This window comes from Falco cherrug, chromosome 8 (assembly GCF_023634085.1).
Source record: "Falco cherrug isolate bFalChe1 chromosome 8, bFalChe1.pri, whole genome shotgun sequence".
Taxonomy (NCBI): Eukaryota; Metazoa; Chordata; class Aves; order Falconiformes; family Falconidae; genus Falco; species Falco cherrug.
This window is the reverse complement of record NC_073704.1, coordinates 63,950,107-63,974,266: the sequence shown is the minus strand read 5'-3', so window position 1 is coordinate 63,974,266 and position 24,160 is coordinate 63,950,107. Positions and strand designations below refer to the sequence as shown.

Sequence of the window (24,160 nt, the reverse complement as noted above, 5' to 3'; positions counted from 1 at the left end):
CGCTGTTGGCGTGGGGAAGCGCGGGCAGTCGCTGCCCAGGCGCCCGCTTTGTGCTCCAGTTACACTAGAAAAGATCTGTCTTAATTTTTCTTTCCCTTTAGAAATAAGGAGATAAAACCCTCAACGTTTTAATGGGGCACGCGTAAAGAGCACGGTGTGCCTGCGACAGGCTGCACGCACCACCACCACCACCCCCCTCGGCAACGCCGCTGCAGGCCGTGCGCTGCTGGTGACAGGCCGCTGTTCAGGCTCTGCCTGTTGCGGCTGTGAAGCACGCGCACCGGTCGGCCGTGGGCCTGGGCTGACCAAAGGGACGAGGCCTCACAAGAACAGAGCTGTAGGCAGAGGCTGCGGAGTGGAGAGTGAGGTGGCCATGGGCCTCTCTTGTCTCTGGGCTGGTATGTGTCGACGCCACAAGGAATGATTTTGTGCTCCTAACCTTAAGTAACCCCAGGAAAATCACCTTGCAGCTGGTCGCAGGGGGCTGAAGGTGGTGGAGCTGCAGCAGGCGCCCTTAGCAGAGCTGCCCCCGCCATTGCCAAGCCTGGCAGAAGCTGAGGCGAGTGGCTGAAGGCTGGCTTGGTAGGGGGGCTTTAGCCCTTTCAAAAGCAAACTGTCAGCTAGAGCTAGGGTATTTGGCTTTTTGTTACAAGTGGCTGTTCCTGTCAATGTTTTTTTTTGTGGCCCGGTAGACTCTAGAATTGTCAAGAGTTATGAGAGGAGATAGGTTATTTATGAAGATGGCTTGTCTGTGTGATTCTTGAGCTAAACATTCCATGTTTTCACTTGTTTACATTGCCTAACAAGCACTATTGGACCTAGAAGGAAGGGTAAATGGTTTAAAGTGCATTGTGAGACTAGGATGAAATGTGAGCCATAGCTAAAGAACAAGAACTTTTTAAATAGTTACATTGTTCTGCTATAATCAAAGTGTCTGTTTTTAAAAAGCCAGCCTTGACTGATAAACTTTAATGATTTATGGTCTTGACTTCACTAATGAAACTGTCCTATTAAGTAAGAGGCTGATGCTTATACAGTGTCTAGCACTTGCAGACTTCAATTTCTGATGGTACTTTAGCACCACTGTAATGGAAAAGATAGATGGTTAGGCTGAAGTGTTTCCAGCGTGCACATTTCACTTCCTTAACTATAAAAAACATTATTAAAGCATGCTTTTTTATTTTTTTAAATAAACATATAGCCTTATCTTTTTTGTTTTGCAAACTTTTCATACTACAGGGGTTTTTTTTGTATCTCCAAAATGTTGTGTGATACACAACAATACCAGTAAGAATGTCAGTAGCTAGAAGTTCTGCTATCCAGTGTCCTCTGTAATGTTGACCTGAGTGATTTAACCTGATTTCTGTTACTTTGATTACTGCAATAGTGGGCTTCCCCTGTACAATAAAACTGTTGATCACAAATAGACTTGTGAACATCAGATCTGGAGGGACAGGGAGATGCTTGATTTGACCTTTAAAAGGTGGTGAGCGCCTCCAGCATCTTGTGAAGATGCAGTTAAAACTTACACAGCCTGAGCATTACTTGCTACCTGGTCGTGGCTGTTCTCCAGCCTGACAAGTTTAGTTGGGGATAGCTTTACAAGCTTTTGAAAACATGTTGCATAATGAACATCTAAAATGTGTTTATACCAATCGCTGCACTCCTTTGACTGCGCAGCTGTGGGTAGCCTTCAGGTTGCCTACCTGAACGTGCCGGGCTGCATACTAAATCATTGAGCTGCCTGGTGTGTTCTGACATGTGGTGTTCTGGGCTGAGAGCGTGAGCTGGAACTATGTGTCCAGGTCTGTGTGTACAGCAGTTCTAGTCACGGCAGCCTCAGGAAACCCTCAAAATACTGTAAACACACCTTAGTAAAACCTAAACATTGGTCAAAGAAGTGTAATTAAGTCCTGGACAATGAATGCTCTGGAGTTAATGAGTTTAGTTTTACCACTTTTAATAGTTTTGACTGTGCTTTTGGAACACCTGAAAGAACGCTGAAGCCTAAGGAAATGAAGGGAGAGACTTGATGGGTAAATCTTACTACAAACTTCCTGGAACAAAACGTCATCAGTGGTTCTTAGAATATTGTCTATATGGCCTCTTCCTAATTAGCTGGAGGACTGGACTTGGAAGTATCTTTATATATAGTTGGAAATCTGACACAAATTTGAAGGAAATGTACAGCAGCAGCATTTTGATCTGAAGATACTTGTGATTAAAGGTCTTGGCCATGATTCTTAGCTCCTGTTTGTGTAAATAAGCTTGAGAATTACAAGAAACTCCGGATTCATTCAAATGAACTGGAAAGCAACTGCGAGGCATTGAATTTAATGGTGGAACCTGTCAATGAATCTCATGGTTTTCCCCAAGGAGGAAGGCCTTTTGTGGACAAAACAGGCCACCTGATGTGCTGTGAGTGTGGCTGTAATATGCCATAGATCTCTGGGGTCATCAAGTGAACACACGACCCTTTTTTTTTAAAAAAAGCATGCCTACATTAACATATAGTAGTTAAAAAGCAAGGAAACATTGATGAAATTTGTTAAAGGAACTGTCATACTCAGTCCAGAGAAGTTCAGTCTCTGGTCCATTCTCCAAGGTAGCCCTGGAGTATTCTGGTGATTGTGACCTGCTGCTGATAAATTTCATGATAGAGCACATGTCTTTGCACATTTCATCTAACTTTGTCCAAGTGAGTTGTTAGGCTATATAAAGTTTTAGCATTTGCAATGGTACTGGGTCGGGCTGAGCCCCACAGCAGCCCTCAGCACCGTGTTTCTATCAGTAGCTGGAAAGGTGGCAGTGACACACCAGTGTTGTGGCTGCTGCTGAGCAGGGCTTGCACAGCAGCGAGGCTCCCCAGCCCCTCCCCCCCCCCCCCCCCCCCCCCCCCCCCCCGCAGCTCTCTGGAGTGGGCAAGATTTTTGGGGGGACATAGCCAGGAAAGCTGACCCAAAGTGACCAACAGGATATTCCATACCATACGACATCTGCTCAGACATAAAAGCTAAGAGAAAGGGGAAGGAAGGTGGGGGCATTCATTATTTATGATGTCTGTCTTTTGCGCACTGAAGCCCTGCTTCCCGGGAAGTGGCTGAACATCGCCTGCTGATGGGAAGTAGAGAACAACATCTTTTGTTTTCCTTTGCTTCTGCGGGCATGACTTTTGCTGTTGCTTCATTAAACTGCCTTTATCTTGACGCACAACATTTTGTCCATCTTATTTTCTGCCCCCAGTTCTGCTGAGGAGGGGAGTGATAGAGTGGCTTGATGGGTACCAGGTGTCCAGCCAAGGTCTACCCACCACAACCGATGCCTGAGGGAAAGGTGAACTTTAGCATATCCAGGTGCTGCATGGAGAGGTGTGTTTAAACTCACATCCATTAATGTACCTTTTGTCATACTGCTCTGTCACTTCTGAGAGGTAGAAGCCTGTGCCATATACCACAATCAAGACAGAGGAATTATGTGGATTAATTGTAATGTATGGGTTGTTGGGTTTTTTCCTCCTCCTATGTTTCTTTTCTTTTCAGAGTATTTCCAAACTTCCTATCTGGCTTTTCAGCAATGAGCTTTTAAACCTATTATAAACATCTTTTTTTGGGTCATAACAGTTCTCTCAGAGACCATCATACAGTATATAATGTTCAAATGTTGAACCCCCATCCCCTGTGCCTGTTTAGTAGGTTTTTTTCATTATCCACACAGAAATTCATCTGCAGCTTTACTGTCTGTTCCCAAAATGTTGTTAGCCCCTGCAGCAACTCTATAGGGGCATTTCTTTAACTACACAGAAGGAGCACATTGTTACACTGTTAGAAATCTGTCACCTCAGTATTCACCTGACCGTTTTCAAGCACTCGGGAAGCATGGTTTCCTAGGGCTAAGCAGAGATCTCTGCATGAGTCTGCTGGCAATTTTTGCCCAACTATGAACTGGCTGTTTATTCCAGTTCTTTCAGCCTTTTAATGAGTTGCTTTTCTGGGGGAGAACTGTTCCTGTTGTCCCACGCAATGTTTCCCACGCAATGTAGTTTAAGAGCCTTTGGAAAGGGTCTGTACTGAACAGTTTATAGAAATCCAAATACAGTACATTAGAAGAATTTCTCATGTCCATGTGCTCATTGATTATTCAGAATAATTCTAAAGGATTTGGCAGGCAAGAACTTCCTTTACAAAAACTGTACTGATGTTTTATCTCAATTTACTACTTATTCATGTACCCACTAATTGTAGCTAGCTTCTGCTAGCATGCCTGGGGACATAGGATTTATAAGCCTGTAGCTTTCTGAAGCCTTTATGAAAATTCATGTTATGTATGGTACCATCCAGTCCCCTAGTACTGAGGTAGAACACCACAGCTATTATGCTTGTTATTTCATCCTCAAGTTGAGCATTTGAAGGGATACCATATGGTCTAATGACTTGTTGTTATTCATTTTGATGGCTTAATCTCTTCTGTAATCTATCCTACAGACACTTCAGTTTAAAATATTCTGAAACGCAACTGCTGTAAAGGAAGTTTTTGTCACAGGAATTCTTCTGAAACAAAATAGGTGCAAAAATCACTTTTGGTGCCCTCCTTATGTTTTGACCATCAGTTGGCCTTAAGAACTCTCTGATTGTCTCACAGTCCCTGATGCAGCTGAGAAAGGAGTCCTTGGTTCTCTTCCTGTCTGCAAGCTGTTTTCCCCAAGCCATACTTCTGGCCTGCCATATTGTGTTTTAATACAATAGTTTGCAGCCTCATCTATTTTCTGCATTTCAGCATAACTTCCACTTCTTAAGGGATGTCATTCTTCCACTTTGTCTGAATTATTATTTTTGATTGGTGCTTAGCCTTTCCTAACAGGCAATAAAAAGTGATTGGTAATGTATTTAAATAGCTTTCTTGTCACTAGGAAATGTTTTTACTTTTCTAGCTGCACTACTACTTTCTCTTTATTTAAAAATAGTTTAACTCTCTTTTTGAAACTATGTCCCATTGTAGTAGCTACTTGGATTTTGTTGCCCTTGCAGGGATGTTGAATTGTTCTTGTGTTTTGATGAATGCTGGTCTGTGCTTTACTCAGGAAAATACAATTTCATCTGTATCACCTAAACCATGTGCTTTTAAATGCTTCTTGGCTTTTCTGTGATTCTTAGATTAAGATCGCCAGTGCTTTTTTTTTTTCTCCTGTTATTGTAAATGTCAGCATCCTGATTGCATGTGGCTTATGTACACCTGCCTCCTGTATAGGGTCCTTCTGTTTTTAAAGATTCCTTGTCCTGGTTTTGGCCGGGGATAGAGTTAATTTTCTTCTTAGTAGCTGGTGCAATGATGTTTTGGATTTATTATAAGAATAACGTTGATAGTAACAACTGAAACATCAGTGTGTTAAGTAGTGCTTACTCTAAATCACGGATTTTCCAGTTTCCCATGCTCTGCCAGCAAGCAGGTGCACAAGAAGCTGAGAGGGAGCAGAGCCAGGACAGCTGACCTGAACTAACTAAAGGGCAATTCCATACCATAGGATGTCATGCTGAGGATATAAGCTGGGGGTGTTGGCCAGGACCTGCCAATCGCTGCTGGGGGCCTGGCTGGGCATCAGTCAGTGAGCGGGAAGCAATTGTATTGTGCATAACTTGGTTGTCCACCCTCCTCCCCTTGGGTTTTATTCTTCTTTCTTTCTCTCTCCTTTTAATAACAATTGGTTTTATTATTATTATTATTGTGTTGTGTTTCAGTTATTAAATTGTTCTTATTTCAACCCACAAGTGTTACTTTTTTCTGATTCTCCTCCCCATCCCACTGAAGGGAGTGGAGAGGGAGCACGCAGCTGTGTGGTGCTTAGCTGCCGGCTGGGGTTAAACCACGACATTCCTTTTTGGCATCTGACATGGGGCATGAAGGGTTGAGATAACAACAGGTCTGATCAGAGTGTGTGGAAACAAGTTTGTCGTTAAGTGTTCATTGTATTGGTTTAATGGTCACCAGTCACAGTGTTGCTTTATTTACTCTCAGAGTTGTTGCGCTTGTTCTCAGAGCTGTGTGACACCTTACTTGCAGCATATACTCGCTGCTTTGGTATTTATTGCCCTTGGGGCCTGGGCCAAGGTTCTCGTTTTGTTGTACTTTGTAGTACTGGCTTGCAGTATGCTAGAATTGTTGGTTGTGAAACTAGTCAGGTCTGTGTACTCAGTATTGTGATCACCTTTGTACTTCTGGTGCCATCTCATGGGAACTATTAATAATTACACCTTTTGCCTTTTCTCAAGAGAGCCAACCTGTGGGGGAAACATCTTCCTACACCCACTGCTCTTCTCCCAGCTAATTACAGAAGCGTTTAAAAATTTCGAAAACATGTCATCAACATGTGGGGCATTACAGCAGAAGTCTTCGTGAAAGGGAAGAAATAGTTCCAATCCTTCTGAAAGCTGGCTTTGCCATAAAACAAAGTAAGGTCAAGGCACCTGCACAGGACATCCAGTTTTGGGGGGAAAAAATGGCAAGATGGATGTCATGAGATTCCCATGATGTGATAACAAAACAGCTTTGTCTCCACTAGCGGGTAAGACACAAACACAGGCTTTCCTTGGCGTTGTGGGTTTTTGGAGAATGCACATTCCAAACTACAGGCTGATTGTAAATGCATATAGGTTCCATTCAAAATATGAAACCACTCAGTATTCTTGCAAGGTGGGTTTTATAAGCTTTCCTGTCTGAAGGAGACAAATGCTCAGAAGCAGGAAGCAATCCTCCTTTTCTGAAGCAGGAATGCTGGACAGAAAGAAGGGTCTTCCAGAATTTGTGTGGGTGGGTTGTTGGGCGTTTTTTTTGGGTGGTGGGCAGCGGCTGCTTTTTATGTCTTTTCCAGTAGGGGCTATTGCGATTCTCAGAGGTGAAGGAAAGACTGCAATGCATGCCATGGTTCATGGGCTGGAGAAGCTGGGTGCCTGACAGCAGCGACTGGCAGGACAGGAAGCGACAGGGATGTTGCGCTTTTTCTCTAGGGTGGTGGTAGCTTACAATTGCTTTTGAGGGCAGGTGTGGCCAAGTGGTAGTAGGTGAAAGAATTACACGCAAAGTTCTTTTGTGCAGGCTTTAGAGTTTTCTGATGATTTCTCAACTTTAGAGAGCAGCTTGTGTCACGTGTAACTGAGCTGGTCGCTTTCTGGGAGGCAGCACCAACAGGCTGCAGGGACTGTGTCCCTGTGCTGCCACCTTATGTCTAGGAACAAAACTAGCTGGGATGGTTTGACTAGGAAATACACACATTAGTAGTGCTTAATGACCTTGTAACTGTAGGTCTAGTCTTAAGTATGAAAACAATCATGTCAAGTTATGCAGTTTAGGTTCCTTTGCTCTCTTTTAGGAATCTGAGACTAAGGGTCTTGGCTGGATTTTGGGTTTGGTTTGTTTGTTGGGTTTTGGTGGTTTCCACCACCTGCCATCCCACACGTGTGCGTTAATTCCTCTTTCCCAATTTCTCCCTGAACTTGGAAGGAGTAGAAATCTGTTTTGTTTTCTAGTTCAGGGTGTCTGGAGACAAATTCTGGAATGCATATCTAAATATAAAAAGCATGACTTAAATCTGGAAGTGTATAACTTCTGTTTTCTGACACTGCTTTCCATAGTTCATTCCTGCTGTCAGCTGGCAACAGCCAGAAGAGCCAGGAATGCTGTGGGAGGCACTGTGTAAACTCCACACTCCTAGACCCTTGTTCTAAGGAGTACTAGCCAAGCTGCTTCCAGTATCTGGGAAAGGCACAAAGCAACACTAAATAACCACCACTGCACACTGGAGTCTGGGATGCCCATCTGTCTCTGGTGGGGCTCGGTAGGACAAAAAATGTTTTTATTCTCCTTTCACCTGCACATTGTGGGCACCACCTAGGGGCATCCGAGAGAGGAAAAATTGTTCAGTGCCTCTTGGAACACTTGGCCTTACGTAGGTCTTTTCAACACCTGAAAGAAGTTCAGTGGAAGAAACTGGATCAGAAAGGCTGTCTTTAGACAAGAGCCTGCCTTCTGGCAGCAGTGAGGATATGCGAACAGGCCTGGTTGTCTCGGGGTGGCTGAAAGCATAAAGGAAAATTGCTGAATTCCCAGGCAATTTCTGAAAGATGAGAATCTGAGCCTGAGCTAGGTTTCTAAGTGCAGTTTGAAGGACAAAACTGGGAAAAAAAAGAGTGAGTTAAACAAAACTATGATAGCAGATGGTCTCTTGGCAATGGGGGACACCCATGCTTTTAAATTACTCCAGGCATGAAACACTGTATGATCACACCACATTTGCTACAGCTTCCTGTGGTGTGTCACCAGGTGTTCCAGCTGTCCTGTAATGAAAGGAATGATGAATCCACTCTGAAGTGGAGGAGGACAAGCCTGCATAAGGTTATGCACCACCTAAACTGTTATAAAGTGAAAATAGTGCTGCTGTCATTGCAGAGTATGAATTTCATCCATAACACTTAAGAATTTGCCTTGGATTTCTCAAAATTCCTTCTGCTAAATGATTTAAATATTTTCAGTGGATAAATTAATAACTGGTTTTGTTCCAGGCAGAATTGCTCTGTGGTGAACACTGAAAATGCTAAATAATTTTAAGTCCAGTTTTTGTGGACAAAAAATGTATTCAGTCTTGATTTTTAGCAGAAAGCTATGAAATTTAGTCTTAGAAAATGAAAAAAACCCTTCAGCTTTTTTTCTTTCATTTCTTCATCTTGCACTGGGATCTAGTAGGCTGTGTGTTAAGTGTGTACTTATCATGCAGTGGCGAAAACATGAGTGCATTCATAGAAGCTTTTCTCCACATTGAACTGCATATATACATAACCATAGCTCAGTATATAATGATTAAAGATTTGCTACTAGGTGAAAATCAGTAAAAAAAACAGGATTGTTTTTTAGTAAGTCGTATTTTAATTTGAAGTTCTGCATCGTTTTGACATTCGTAGATGATGTTTGTGTTTTTAAAGTTGGAGTTTTCAGCAGTTTATAGTAAATTGATCTAATAACTCAAAATGTGGTATTACTGTTTGTCTTCTCCAAGCCAGCCACGGTGCTTTAGAGCCTTGTCATAAGGCTTCCAAACTGAGGAGCTAATACTGCTCACAGTGCTGCTGAAACAAGTTCTCCTGTAGTACCAGTGCAGCAAAGTTAGAAAGGTGGGGGGGAAGGATTAAAATACCCAAACTGTTATTAGTCTTTTGGAGCTAGCAGCCTGTGAAGGGGACAGCTCTTGAAGAGTTAACAGCTCTGGTCAGGCCTTTGCAGGGGGCGCAGTGACCCTGTGGGGGTGACTCGCACCGGCGGGCTCCTGAGGCGAGTGCCCGGCCCGCTCCTCCCGCCCGCGGGCTCCTGGGGCGAGCGGCCGGGAGGGGCCGGGCCCGGCGCTCACCGCCCACCTCGGGGCGGGCGCGGAGGGCGGGCGCGGAGGGCGGCCGCGGCCGTGCCCGCTGAGGAGACCGGCGGGCAACGGCAGCGCGAGCGCGGCGGCAGCAGGCAGGCAGGTGCGCGGGTGGGTGCGCGGGTGGGTGCGCGGGTGAGCGGGGCGGCGGCGGTAAGATGGCGGCGCTCCTCAGCTCGGCTCCCGCCCTGCCCAGGCGACGCCCGGCCCCGCCATGAAGCTCGTCATTCTGGAGACGTACGAGCAGGCCAGCGAGTGGGCCGCCAAGTACATCCGCAACCGCATCGTCCAGTTCGGGCCCGGCCCCGGGCGGTTCTTCACGCTGGGGCTGCCCACAGGTGGGTGCCGGGGCCGGGAGCGGGGCCGCGGGCCTCTCCCCGGGGCTGAGGTGGCACCTTCCCCGCAGGCAGCACGCCGCTGGGCTGCTACGGGAAGCTGGTGGAGTACTGCCGGAACGGGGACCTCTCCTTCAAGTACGTGAAAACCTTCAACATGGACGAGTACGTGGGTGAGTGCCCGCACACGAGAAGCGTTTGGCTTTGGTTGGTCGTTCTGCGCGAGTGGCTGCTGTGCCCCCGCGCCGGCGCCGCGGCCGGTGGGGCGCATCCCGCCTGCAAAAGGGCAAGGTAGGAAGGGCTAAAATCTGTATTAGCCAAGGGAGTGAACAGGGCCAGTTTGAAAGCATGCACAAGAAGTATTAAAGGGTGTCAGGGCTTGCCCGGTATTGCGCGCAGCAGGCACTGCTGTATTTTTGCCTGAACTTACGTATCGATCAGCTAAGGGCTCACCTTACCATTTCAAGCTGAGAGAGCATGCAGTATGAACCACCGCCTTTGCTCTGGGATTATAAAGGTCGCTTGAGCTTCAGATCTCTTACAAGGACTGATGTGTTACCTGTCCAAGTGCCCTTCTGTAACCGACGTGCGCTCCTGCTAAGATAGCAGAGGATTCTTTCATTTATGAAGCTGTGGTGAAATAGCCTTCTCAGAAGAAAGGGTACAGAGATCAGTGGCAAGCCTAAAGCTCCAAAGGTGAAAAACATACAAGCTAAATATTTGCTAATGCTGATTTTACTCTGGTCAAGAATTTTTTTCTGTGAACAATCCTTATCAAGCAACATTAGACAGTAGGCAGTCCAGTGTGGATTTATAGCATGTAAGGTGGGGGGGAAATGCACAAAGTTATTTTCCAGGCTTCTGCACAGTTTTTTAATCATTCCTCCTAATATGAACTGGAAGGAAGGCTGGAAGGTTAGTAACAGATGAGGCACAGTGCGTGCCTGCTTTTCTGGAACATCTATTGCATGTTAAAATGAGCATGTCTTACAGGAGCTATTGTGATTGATTGTAATTTTGCTATTTAGGGAAATAAAAACAACTCACGGAAGTTGAGGGAGTCACAAATGACAGACAGAGAAAGCCGTGCTCTATTACCAAAGCCACTGCAGGGGCATATAGGTGTTTGTTACAGGTGAGAACTCTTTCAGTTGGTCTTAGTCCTGTGCATGCTCTGTTACCAGGTCTCCCAAGGGATCATCCGGAAAGTTACCATTCTTTCATGTGGAATAACTTCTTTAAGCATATTGACATCTTGGCAGAAAACGTTCACATTTTGGATGGAAATGCACCTGATCTACAAGCAGAATGTGATGCGTTTGAGGATAAAATCAAAGCCGCTGGAGGAATTGAACTCTTTGTTGGAGGTGAAAACCCAAAGGACTAGCCGTTTCTGAACACCGGCAGGCAGCACTGCCTGTCTTCCACCAGCTATCTCACTTATTGTCAGGAGAGTTTATCTTCAGTGCAGTCCAGTGGATTTGCATTGAAACCCACCCCATATTCTGTCACTCTGGGCGCTCATGGGTGCTGGCAACCTTGTCTTTCACTGTACCACTCCTCCAGTTTTAAGTATTCCAATCTAGTAAGTGAATTGTTCAGGAAACAATTAGTAGGAGAAACAAGCTGGGCTAGAATTGTACCAAATATAAATTGTATTACAATTGCCAGTGCAAAGAGGAAGCTGCTAGGAGTAGAGTCCTCTGAGCCAACACGAGCTTAATGCAAGCTTTTCCCATCAGCTTGCCTTAAGATTCTGCTGTCTACTTTGCTTTATTGTTCTCCCAGCACAGTTAGGGCAGAGTCTCTGTTGGCCTCAGAGGGGGCTTTTGCTGTCATTCCTACCAGAAGAAAATTTGAGCTTGAGCAGAAAAATTGCAAGTGTTTTCCTCCAATCTGTATCTGTTCCTGGAAGCATTGAATGCCCTTTATATCCTCCTGAATAGGAGTGCTGTTGGCTCTGCCTCCTACAATAACTGTTAGAGCCAGACTTTCTCAAACTGTCTCCGTCACAGGTATCGGCCCAGACGGTCACATTGCCTTCAACGAGCCTGGATCAAGCTTGGTATCCAGGACACGGGTGAAGACCTTGGCTATGGACACTATCTTGGCTAACGCCAGGTTCTTTGATGGTGACCTCTCCAAAGTCCCCACAATGGCTTTGACAGTTGGAGTAGGCACTGTCATGGATGCCAGAGAGGTTAGGAGAAAAGCAGTGACTTCATACAGTAGCTCCTGAGCAGGGCTTCCTGGAGTACCTAAGATTTTCCAGTCCTGGAGCAGCAATGCACCCTGCTGGCACAGGCCAGCTTATGCTTTTCCTGCCACAGGCGGCTGAATTGAATTCCTGATCCTCCTGTTCTGTTGCATCCTGCAACACTGTGGAAAGGCTCTTGCTCTGTCTTCCATTTCCGCTCTGCTCACACTTAAATTTGCATAACCCTGCAGTACAGCTGTTATCCACAGGGAGCTAGAAAGGTTTGGGAGGATGTCTTCGGTAAATAATTTCATCTGGGGAAATAACTGCAAGAGTCACTGGTTGACTTGAGGTTACACCAGCAGATCATGAAAACTGTATGGGATAACTTTTAACTGAGACTATACCTTGATTTATACTTGTTAAGTCTCCGCATATAGGTGCCTAACAGGGGAGCTAAAAGGATGTGAAACGTTACAATGACCCATCAGGCTATGATTTAATTTGACAAATAAAATCCAGACAGAACTGTGATACAGTGAAGTGCCTCTGTGGAGGATGACAGAGATCTCCCCCTGTTAGGCACCAGGTTCAGCCTGCTCTCGGTTCAGCAGGGGGTGGGTGTGCTCATTCTGAATGCATTTTCTGGACCCTAACTGCCATCCTCTGTGTCTCGGAGTCCAGGTGATGATTCTTATCACAGGAGCCCACAAAGCCTTTGCTTTGTACAAAGCTATTGAGGAAGGTGTCAACCACATGTGGACAGTATCTGCTTTCCAGAAGCACCCCAACACTGTGTTTGTGTGTGATGAGGATGCCACGCTGGAACTCAAAGTTAAGACAGTGAAATACTTTAAAGGTGAGCGTTTGACCAGGCCAAGCAGCTGTTAGTTTTGAAATGGCACAAGCCATGCTTTCCATTAGATCTTTGTTTGATCAGCTCCCAAAGGAGTATGTTCCTTAAATAATAACAGCTGAGGTGTACAGCAATAATAAAAGTACAAAGGTAAATGCTTAACTGTATGGGTATGGGAGCAAGGGACCAAGGGCTCTAGCAATGTCTAGTTTCATTAGCATCCAATGAATGAGAATTGTGCTTTATTATCTATTTAAGTAATCTTCTTACTTTGTACATCAGGTTTAATGCTGGTTCACAACAAGCTTGTGGAACCCTTATACAGCATGAAGGAGATGGAAGCAGAAAGGAGCCAGTCTAAGAAGCCATACAGCGATTAATCGGAGTAGTGCTGAACCAGCTTTTCTGTTGAAAACCAGCTGTGAGAAAAGGGAACTGCTGCAGAAACTTGTATTTGTTCTTAAATCAGCAAAATGATTGTGTCCTTGCTTCTGTCCATTAAAAAGACAGATGCCAAACACCTGCCTTAATTACCCAAATAAGGATGGGCTCCAGCACACTTGCGTTCCACTAACTTACTCTCTGAAGGTAAAGTTAATGGAGGATGAGTTCTTTAATCTGTGAATGGACTGAAGGCCGCAAAACAAATATGAAGATACAGGGAAGTACAATGTTGCAGAAACCAAATGGGTATCGCTTTGGGATGCATTCCTTGCTGTTAGGACAGGTACCTTTTGTATCATTCCCCCTCACAAAAATCTCTTGCATTACAGTCATTTAAAATGTGAACTGAGCTTGCGCAGCTTTAGTGTGACCGTTTAACAGCAGTGTGCTTCACAGCTATGAGGAGGTCATCAAGGAGATGAAGCCAGGCTGTCCTGGGCAGTGCATGGGGGAAGATGAGAAGAGGCAATGGGGCTTGAGTTGAGACAAGATGCTTAGACTGGATGTAAGGAAAAAAAACTCCCCAGAGGGACAGTCAAGCAGTGGGGCAGGCTGCCCAGAGAGGGTGTGCAGTCAGTCCTTAGGAGTTTTTCAAGACCTGACTAGATAAAGCCCTGTCTGAACCCTGCTTTGAGCTCTACTGTCTCAGCAAGAGAGAGGCTATAGGCAGCATTCACCAGTGCTGTAATGATAATGCATTTTATGTATCGGTATGCTTTTGTTTGTTGTCACACAATAAGCCTTACATGTTCAGTTTTGGGGTATAATTTTCTATGCCCTGGTGCTTTATGAAGTACACTACAGGAGGGTAGATTTGTTTAGATTAAACCTAAGTGATTTCTCCCTGTGCTGCTCAGTACTGTCTTAATTTGTGTCAGTGCAGAGCCTGAAGTGGTTCTCTCTCCCCTCAACATCCCCCCCTTCCCTGCCCAGTGCTTTATATTGCTACAAGTACATGCCATATAACCCTCAAAACCCCACCCTGTTCCCCCTGGCTTCAGCCTGTGTTTAATTACAGAAGCCCCACACAGGTGGACAACAGCCTGTATTGGCAAAAACCCACCAGTTCTGAAACTCGATTCCCGAGTTTCCTATCAAATGCAGTCACATGAGGAGCAAGACAAACAAGGCAGCATTTATTTATGCAGAAATTTTGTAAGCTTTCGATCTTTAATGTAACTTTCTACACTAAATGTCTTTTTTTTTTTTTTTTTTTTTTTTAATGGTTACATTGACTGGACCGTTTGTGGCTGAACAGGAAGGACTTGGAATACCATCTTTGAACAGACCACCACAACCTTCAGAGCATGAGAAAGACCTCGTAGCTTGCACAAGGTTTCTCTGTTGCCTAGAAGCAAAGCTGTATTGAAAGCAGTTTGGTAGACATAGCTGCTGCTGCTCCCTGCTTCGAGAGCTGCCTGCTTTGTCCAGTCTGCTGGCAGGTTTCCACCGAACACCTGCTATGGTTCTGTCCTGCCAGCAGCAGCCATTTCATGTAAAAAAGTGGGGATCCCTGATGGAGAAAGGAGGGGGTGACAGCTCTCTACCTAGTACCACAGTGTCTGCAAATAATCTAATGCTGCTGGTGCACGCACAGAAATGGAGAAAGTGAGGTCTGCAAGAGGGGGAAACCCCCCAAACCCTGAAGAAACTGCAGCACATTACCAGAGTTGCCCACCATGCTGTCTGCCTGTAAAGCCTGTCTTTCTGGCTTTAGCTGTCCTACCTTTGCGACACCAGCTGATTGTCCCCTCTTCAGAGGGTCTATCCCCTTCTGCCTCACTGCAGAATGTAGGAGCTCCAGCCCAGGGGTCCCCAAGTGCCCAGAGTTCACAGACACAGTGGTGACTACATCACTGTTCCTTCTCTCTCCAAAGTTCTTGAAAAGCAGAGGTAGTTCACTGCAACATCTTCAAATACTTCACTGTAGCACTTACGCTCTGGCAGACATCCCCAGCCACAGCTTTTCATCCCAGTGTACCCCCTGGCATCGGGGACCTGCCCAGCCTCCTGTAGGGTTAAGAGATCCATCCTCCACCCAGGCAGGACAACGGGGTTTAAGCACACACCCCGTGTCACAGACATTGCCCATCTGCCCACAAAAGCAGTTCAGCAGGAAGAAGCTCCTCCTGAAAGCAGGCAGCTTTTGGATTCAGCCTGTAGAGTTAAAATTGTGGCCAGAGTGGAAATGACTGGGGATCGCAGCTCAGAGCTGGCTACATCCAGTGCAGTGACCGCAGAGCAACGTCAACGATGGCACCACGTAGGAGTTAGGGGCTCGTACCTCCGAAAGGAAATGAGGGCTCATGGGTCAGAGGGCACTCTGCATACATAAATGTCCAAATATTTATCAGTTGAACACATCCTCTGCCAGCTTCACTTGAGAGCTTTGTGCAAGCCAGGTCTGGTCGACATCATTCTATGGACGACCACATGCACGAGGGCCTTGGCCCTGTAGCAGATGTGGGCTAGAAGCGATCATCACCCAGACGCAAAGTAGAGCTGTCCCACACACAACCTGTGCTGCCATATACATGCCAGACTGAAGACAAAACGGGGAGACAACTATGTTTACTGTCTTAAAGTGAATTTAGTGCATGTGAAAGGTGCAGGAAATACAATTCAAACCATACACAATGTAAACTTTCCCTACATGCTGTCCTATAGCCTAAACCGAGACAAAGAGATCCACTCTTTATCATCTCATCTTTTTAATCACTGCCAATTCTAATAGCACAGACTTTAATCCTCTGTGAAGGGAACTAAATCAGCACTCATTTTGGCCAGATTATCCGAGCATAAATTTATTTACTATCGGTCAAAACTGAGTGAGAGGTGTTTACCTTGAGTTTCTGAAGAGTATTTCAGCTCCTGAGCTATCCATCTGGACCCTGCTATTTGTTCTGAACACAGCACATGCAGTTTTCATTTCAAAACAAATATTTAGAGCATTCTGCAAGTGGAAAAACTTCTAAAAAATTAGTGGCTCCCTCCAGTAATTACTTTCACAATCACAAAACTACTTACTGAGCTTTTAGGGTAAACAACTTGGGTTTTGAAATAATTTGAAGGGCAAAAACAGTGGAAAGAAGGCATCAAGTCCAGAAGCAAAACTATCAACTAATCAAATTCCTCATATGAAGGGGTTAGTAAAAAATAAATTACTTCACCATCTGAGAAGACAAGGTAATTTTCAGTATCTTGAGGAATTCAAGTTAATATCAACTATGTATCGTATCCATAAAAATGTGTTTCAATATGTGACACACTTTTCACCCTCTCACTGGCCACATACTCAGTTCATCGCCTTAGCACTCATCACTGTCAAAATAAGGAGAGGCAACGCGAGTGAACAGAACAGCAATGCTGAGATGAGTCAGACTGATTTGAATTTGTGGAAATGGTTGTCATCCATTTTCTGCCAAAGCATTTAGTAATGGAAAGGCCCAGGCACTAGAGCCGGTAACAAGGGGGTTAGGGATAATCAACTTTAGCATCATTAGGAAGTATCAGTGACAGGGCTGCTTTTCAGAGAAATGGGTCAGGAAATGCTATAGAAGCAACAAGTTCAGCTGCTTAAATACGGAAGAAATTTTCTGTATTGAATCAGAAAACTTTCCCTGTCCAAGCAGCATCAGTTCCAGAAAGAGCACTACAGCCATAATAAAAGTGCCCGAAAACTCACAATGGATATGAGCCAAGATCCTAGAAAGGTCAGCCTCCCTAAAGGGAACTGCCAAATACTTCTATGATTTGGGGGTTCAGGTTTTTTGCTTGCTTTTAAAAAAGGGGCACCTCTTAGTAAGTATTTTCATAGTAATTTTCCAACTTCTGACTGGTTGTATTTGTCTTTAACAATCAATATGATTATTGGGGCCTTCCATGGTGATCCTGACCACAAGATGGGTAAAATGGTCTCCTTTGGTTTTGGCAACAGCCTCTGAAATGTGACTATCCTGCAGTGCAAGGTAGTTATTCTTCTATCATGTAATGGAAGTGAAAAGCAAACAAATGACACAAAAATGGAAAGCATCTGTCTCTGGTTTGTTCTGCTGTTGTTGCTAGAAAAAGCTACTGGTCTTCAACTTCCCAGAACTCACCATCAATATGCATGGCTTGAAACAATCTGAAAGAAAGCAAATAATTTACATCAGGATGTTAAAAAAGTAAAATATGTTAAAAAAACCCACAATCTAAACGTGACAAAAAATACAAAAGCAGAAAGTTTCACTATTCTTTTCCAGTATCATAAACCCCTCATGCTGCTGTCCTCAAAGTTGATTAAAATAAGCCACTCTGCACTTCTACAGCACATTACACCAGAAGGTTTTGCAGTACCTCACAAACATGTCATCTCAAGAAATCCCTGAAAATTATTACTAATCCAAAACTGCATGAGAAGACACCTAGCCCACTAGTTCCTAGTTGGTCTTTAGGCAGCAATATTCCAGCAGGCCAAGCCTGCCTGCTCCCAACAGCTTACAATCTAACCTGACAACACAGAGCTGGGCAAACAGCTGTAACATATAAATAGTGGGGCAAACAAAAGGCAAGAAAATATTTCGATAGGCAGAGATTAAGGTAAATGGACAGAAAAAAGAACACCAGAACAAAACCAGAAAGGAAAATGGGGTAGGAAGTGAAAAAATTCCTGTTGGGAGAAGGAATGGTGAAAAGAAGGGCCAAGAAGAGAAAAGTAATGCCTGTCAGGCACATCTGTTACAGCAGAACACAGTGGAGGACTGAGTGAACTACTGGTATTTTGACTTCTGTATCCAGGCACTGCATGTCACCGCAGTGGGCACAGGACCCAACGGAATACACACAAACGCAGAGGCTGCCACTACGACTCCTCTCTGACCCGCCTGCCCTTTCGCTCGGGCTGACAGTAGCGGCATCCTTTGTCTCTGGATACATCCCTAATAGAGATGACATAAGGCAAGTTTGCAGCTTTTTAGAAGCAGCTCTTACCCAAAACCTTGTGCTGCCCCTGAGCATCTCCAAGGAAACTTCACTACAGGCTGTCTCCCAGTCAGAGGCAGCAAATAAAGTATTAGGAACAGGCCCAGAAGACTTCTCTAGAATTTATAAACCAAAAGTTCTTAAAAAGCAAAACCATATCCCGAATCACTCCTGTTTTTTTATTGTTAGTGTTGAGTCCTTGTCGGTGTAAATATTTGAAAGAAGAAACCGTGTAACTACAGATTTCAAGGTAAGAATAATCTGGGAGAGACTATAAGAAAAAGGAGAAAAATAAGTGGCACAGCACTAGAAGGGACACGTCAATACGTACCTGTTAAAGCACGGGGAAGATGGATCGTTGAAGTGCCTGTATGGGTTCACCCTTGACAGAGAACCCATACAAAGCCAGCAGAAATACTGCATGCAGCCAGTGCACGTCATTTTGTTACAGCCATCTAGTTTCTGAGGGGAAGAAAACAAGAAACAGCAGTAACAAAATCAGTCAGGCCTGCCTCTATGTGGTAACAGTCCTCAAAACCGCATCAGCTAATGAATACATTTTATACCAACTCTATCGTAACACTGGTATCTTCTCACCCTTCAAAAGAAGTAGGGGCTAGAATCAGAGAATTGTGAATTGGCTATAACACTAGTAATACTGGAAATTAACATTTTTCTGAAGCTAGTTTTATCTCCTGGCCGTAGCCTGAAACAGCAGTAGCCTGAAACACAGGGAAAACAAAAGGGATTCATATGGATCCATAGTCAACCTGGATCTTTTTAGTACTGAGTCTGAACAGTACCAGTTGCTATATTTACTCAAGCCCCTGAGCTCCAGAAACATCACCTTTTCTACAGAACACAGACAGAAATGGAAAGTTCTCATACTGTTTCCTAGAAATTTACCTACCCAGGTGAACTTGGAGGCTACAAACAAATCTCTGTTTCAGCCTAAATAAGATCTGAGTCGATTTATGTTAGTAACCCTCAACAGTAACTATGATCCTTCAGCCTTTCCCTTCCATGCTTACCTCTATAGGAGTCCCACAGCAAGGGCAAGACTTTGAGTTCTTTTCTAGCCATTCCTTACTCTCCATCTCCTCAAGGGCTTTCTGAATCACCCGTTTGCCATAGCGTTGTTCCAAAAATCTTTTACCTGCCTCATCTGCTTCTAGATACTCATTTCGCAATTCCATTAATTTCTCTGGAAATAAAATAAAACAAAACAGCTTTTGTAATATATTATATAAAGATGTCCAGCTAATAACAGCATGAAGTATTCTCGAAGGAAACTAACATCACTAATTAAAAAGCAAGTGCAACATTAGAATACATAAGAAAAAGATGAGACTATTAAAACCCCGCTACCCCAAAATTCAACTGTTTTACACCGTTTCATTATAATAAGAGACAAGTCAATGGTATTAGAACAAGTCTACAATGTAAAATAAATGGAAGAATGGAAATATTTTTTCTGAACATACATTTAATGAAACTTTGTCACTGGATTTTGAGGTTAAACAGGCAGAGTAGCATCCACCTAATTCCAGCATCAACTCTGACAACAGAAAGTAGTGGATTCATAGGAAAGGTTAAAAAAGGGCACATATAAAATTATTCTTTCCCTGCTATGGCCCCTCAGCATTTGGCCATCAGCAGTTTAGGGACCTCCTGAGCTGTGGCGTGTCAAAGGAACAATTTTTAATTGTCAGCAACAGACCTACTCCAAATGAATCTGCCTGATCTTTTAGAAAGCTCACACAGTGATGAGTTTCCTTGCTTCATTTCTGACTTCCAGTCTTTTTCACATGAGACTTAACTGCTTCTCGATCCACTTCTGAAATACGATGACTCACCTGCGGTGACTTTACACGGAGAGACCCCATGGTAAGTCATCCTGCAGAGGGTACAAAAAGCATAGTTGCAACAGGAACACATGCCCATGGTGCAGCCCGGTTCCTGCATGACCGGTGTCTGGCAGCCCGGGCGGGGGCAGTACACTACATCCGCCATCAGGTCCAGGCTGGACTGCAGAAGCAGGCGGTCATAGCGTGCAAACAGCTGCTCTCCAACCAGCTCTTTCACCTAAGCAAAGATCAAAGACAGATTGTGTGCATCTGAAATTCTGAGCCGGCAAGCTTCAGCAAAAACCAGCAAGTCAATGAAAAAGTACCTACAGCTGGTATGAATCCACTTTATAGTCTCCCGTGGGTCATGAAAATACTCCTATAAATGCTATTTTAATAACAATTAATCACACGAAAAGCATGCAGTGTTGAATGCAATGGGACACTAATTCAGACCTCTGACCAATGCCAGTACTAATAAAGCAGGCAAAAGTGATCTGGTTTTAAGTCCGATGCCTCTGTGTGGCTCAGAGCATGAAAAAAATTTCCCTGGGGATATTCATTCACAATGCTCACCATGAAAAGCCACACTTTGTCTTCTGTAATTATTGGCAAGTTAGCAGAATGCCACCACCCTTGCTTGCACACTTCTATTACCTGGCCAGGAGTAGCAACAGAAGAACACTTCGGTTCCGGGCAGTTGAGGCAGCGGACCTGACCATCCCTGATCTGTATTTCAAAGTAGTCCTTCAGGCAGGCTTTGCAGTACACGTGGCTGCACTCGATGAAGTACATACACTCACTACCCAGCTTCTCACAGAAGCAGATATTGCACAAGTACATCTTACTGTTAAAGCACTTCCTCCTCTGAGCCTGATCAAAGTCCAAGATTTCCCTAATCAGACTCGACAATGATTCCACATCCTGTACAGCTCTTGCATCAATGACTTCTTCTTTGGCTGCGGCACAGCCTGCTGCACCACCACTATCCTCGCTGTCAAGAGGGACCAAAGGTGTCCTGCTCTGCCCGCTCCCTGGACAGCACAGTTTTAGCTCGTATGGGGAGGAAATATTCAGGTAATTCAGTGTTTCTTCCTTCAGAAACTGCATCCAGGCAAATAAGACCACACAGCCTCGGTTCTCTTCCCATACATTGTCCAAGTGTTTGCAAAGAGCACTGAGCTAGGGAAGAAAAAAACATTCCAGATTTCAGTAAGTTCTGACAACTTGTTACCATCTTCCTCCCCTCCCACAGCCAGCCTTGGTGCACACTTAAGATTTCAGATTCTGGAGGGTTTAATATATACAGAGAATACACATAAAATAATGCTCACAGATGCAAACTGTCATTCCTCAGAATGGTGACCAAACACAAACGGGTAGGAAAGAAAAGAAGAGCCAACTAAAAGAGTAATTGTAAATGTGTCTTAATTTTCCTTTCATCTACTATATTAACATCCCCCAGAGCACTGTTAATTATGAACTTGCTCATGAACACAAAAGCTCTGTTAAAATTTTAAAACCATTGTGCAAACCTGGGCCTGGGAGAGCCATTTCCCACTGAGGGTGAACGCCGGTGGGGAGGTTGACGGGTAGTCTGGTGGGAGCTCAAAATTCAGCACGAGGGGAGGCAGAAAGCAAACGGTGTACTCAAACCCACCACTCTGCAGGTTCTCCGGGGAACTGTCTGAATCAGAGACAATTGAGACAGCTTGAGAAATAACAAGAAAGGAAAAACTAAGGAACTGCACCTGTTTATGACAGCACCCAATATATGTCTTTTCATTTGATAGATTTCTGGGTTTAAAATTATTTATCCAACTGTAAATAACAAAAACTTCTCAGTGCAGTAAAATATCATGGGTTTGCGTCTATACGATTAAAACAGCAAACCCTAGGACTGTGAAATACAAGATCCTGCGCAAACCGAGAACCTGGAAAGACTTATCCTCAAGGGGAAAAAAAAACCAACACCAAAACTTAATTATTCCAAAGGCATACTATTACTCATCTCTTAATTTTAAAGCTCAATAAAGAAATTATATATATATTTGATGAAACCACCAGCTCGGGTATAAACGCCAGGAACAGCACAAGCACAGCACAGGGTCGGTCCTGGTGCTCTCCATGGGTGCTCCTACACATTGCCACCACAGCGACCACCGCAGCAACCACCATGCGAGTACCAGACAATCGGCTCGGCACAACCTGACGCTGGGGTGACACAGAACATCGCAACTCACCGCTCACGAATACTTTGAAGTTTTGGGGTAACTCCAGACAAATTCTTGTTTCTCCTCCTTGGGCAGACTCGGCTCTCTTGAACTCATCTTCGTCATATATGCTAGCCAAAGCCAGCAGCTCGTCCTCCTGAGCTTCTTTGTCTTCTGAAGACATTTAAATTTCCTGTGGAGTTAACACCACTCTACAACATCAACCAAGTTAACACACCCTATTCAAATTGTTAATTTTGGTAGCTATTTTATACTACTATAAGATTTAGAAATCAAAGTAAGTGATATAAAACAAGGTAAAATATAACACAGCTTTTTTTACAGGTTCAAAAATATCAATAGCTTGATAAAATAAAAAAAGCACCTTAAGAGAACATTGGAAAGTCAAAAAGCAGACCGTAAATAAGTGTTGATGGCCAAGGACAGCTGCAAGGCCGGGCGGGGGGGGGGGGCGGGAAACGGTGAAATACACCAACGGCAAAAGCGGCGGGGCACAATCCGTGAGCGTGTGAAAGGGACAACGGACCCGAAGGCAAGCACCGGGACCGGGGCCGCGGCCCAGCGCCCTGCACCAGGCGCGGCAACAGCCCCGTGCGCGCAGCGCCGCTGGCGGCGGCCGGGGCCTCCCGCGCAGGCACCGGGCGGGCGTGGGACCGGGACCGCGGGCCGCAGCTGCCGGCCGGGCCGGGCTGGGCTCCCTCCCTTCCCGGGGGTCCCGGGGCCTCTTGCCCTTACCGGACGGGGGTCCCGGGGCCCGCCCGCGCTGGCCGGGAGCGGGCTGGCGGCGCTGCCCAGGCTTCGCGGCCCCCGCGCTCCGTCCCGCAGCGCCCGGCGCCGTGCGACCCCTCCCGGCGCTGTCGTTGCGCGGGCCCGGGCCCGCCCGGTAACTCACAGCACCGATACGATCGTTGGTATTTTCCAGCTCCCCGGCGCAGGCTGCGATGGCCGCGGCCCCCGGGCCTGGCAGCCCGGCAGGGCCCCCCCGCTCCCCGCCGGGGGGCAGCAGCCCCAGCACCGCGCGGCGCAGGAACGAAAGAAGAAACAGAAACAAACCGGAAAGAATCTCCAAGCCCGCCCCCACCCCGCCGGGGGCAGCGCGGCCGCCCGGGGCTCTCGGCCCGCCGAGGCGGAGAGAGGCCCGGCCCGGCAGCCCCGCGCTACCGCCCGGCCCGGCCCGGCGCTCACCTCGGCCGCAGGCAGCCGCCAGCGGGCCCGGGGACTGCGAGGCGGCAGCTCGGCCCAGCCGCGGCCGGCGCCGCGGCTGGGGCGGCGCAGGGAGGGGGCGGGGCAAGGGCGGTGGGCCCGCCCGGCCCCGCAGCGCCCCCGGCGGCTGGGAGGGGCGGTGGCGCCGGGCGCGGAGCTCCGGGGTCCAGGGCTGCCGCTGGCACCGAGCCCCCCGCAGTAGCGGCGGCGGCCACCCGACGGCATCCAGCGCCTTTACTCCTTGCAACTGCTGAACGCGCGGCTCAGCGCTGGGCGGTAACACGCAGATCAACGTTTGCAAGTTCAGTGACAATCAGCACTAGAAGCAAATCATTGTATAAAGCTCATAGGAGTAAAAAAACCCAAAAAAAACCCCACACACCACACAAAACCCTAACGTGTCAGATGTTTTCCCAGGGGAAAACAAAACACGCCCCAGCATTCCCAAGGAGGGCCTGATGGAAGCAAGCACATCCCCTCACAAAACATTAGAAACAAGTCAGAACCGACCAGACCAGCCGTGTAGGCAGCTGACATACAGGTGGTCGCTCCCGTTACACGCAGCTAATTTAGACGAGTGAGCAGGGCCTAATGAGCTGGGCAGGAGCACTTCCCTGCCTCCGCACAGTGAGCACCCGGCAGCTGGTGCCCTCGGGGGCAGCCAGGGATATATAACCCCACTGCT

General features: G+C 46.0%; 2 protein-coding genes across 9 annotated transcripts; one reads left to right on the top strand and one right to left on the bottom strand.

Moving 5' to 3' along the window:
- Positions 1 to 6,538: 6,538 nt before the first annotated feature.
- On the top strand, positions 6,539 to 14,077 carry GNPDA1 (glucosamine-6-phosphate deaminase 1). 4 transcript variants are annotated; one of them, XM_055718550.1, is made up of 7 exons: positions 6,539 to 6,556; positions 9,594 to 9,735; positions 9,804 to 9,905; positions 10,917 to 11,099; positions 11,748 to 11,932; positions 12,614 to 12,788; positions 13,068 to 14,077. In XM_055718550.1, the coding sequence occupies exons 2-7, from the start codon at positions 9,612 to 9,614 to the stop codon at positions 13,163 to 13,165; spliced, it is 867 nt and encodes a 288-aa protein (XP_055574525.1). In that variant the 5' UTR covers positions 6,539 to 6,556; positions 9,594 to 9,611; the 3' UTR covers positions 13,166 to 14,077. The 4 variants fall into 4 exon arrangements, with proteins under 4 accessions (XP_055574525.1, XP_055574524.1, XP_055574523.1 ...); XM_055718549.1 differs by lacking the exon at positions 6,539 to 6,556 and adding an exon at positions 9,340 to 9,500; XM_055718548.1 differs by lacking the exon at positions 6,539 to 6,556 and adding an exon at positions 9,342 to 9,500 and having other exon boundaries at positions 9,573 to 9,735.
- Positions 14,078 to 15,784: 1,707 nt separating this feature from the next.
- On the bottom strand, positions 15,785 to 23,571 carry RNF14 (ring finger protein 14). Of its 5 annotated transcripts, none has more exons than XM_055718542.1 (8): positions 23,458 to 23,571; positions 22,282 to 22,444; positions 21,574 to 21,725; positions 20,696 to 21,220; positions 20,048 to 20,276; positions 19,223 to 19,395; positions 18,523 to 18,653; positions 15,785 to 17,355 (listed from the first exon to the last, which is right to left on the bottom strand). In XM_055718542.1, the coding sequence occupies exons 2-8, from the start codon at positions 22,433 to 22,435 to the stop codon at positions 17,301 to 17,303; spliced, it is 1,419 nt and encodes a 472-aa protein (XP_055574517.1). In that variant the 5' UTR covers positions 22,436 to 22,444; positions 23,458 to 23,571; the 3' UTR covers positions 15,785 to 17,300. The 5 variants fall into 5 exon arrangements, with proteins under 5 accessions (XP_055574517.1, XP_055574519.1, XP_055574520.1 ...); XM_055718544.1 differs by lacking the exon at positions 23,458 to 23,571 and adding an exon at positions 23,326 to 23,346; XM_055718545.1 differs by lacking the exon at positions 23,458 to 23,571 and adding an exon at positions 23,165 to 23,275.
- Between the last annotated feature and the right edge of the window lie 589 nt (positions 23,572 to 24,160).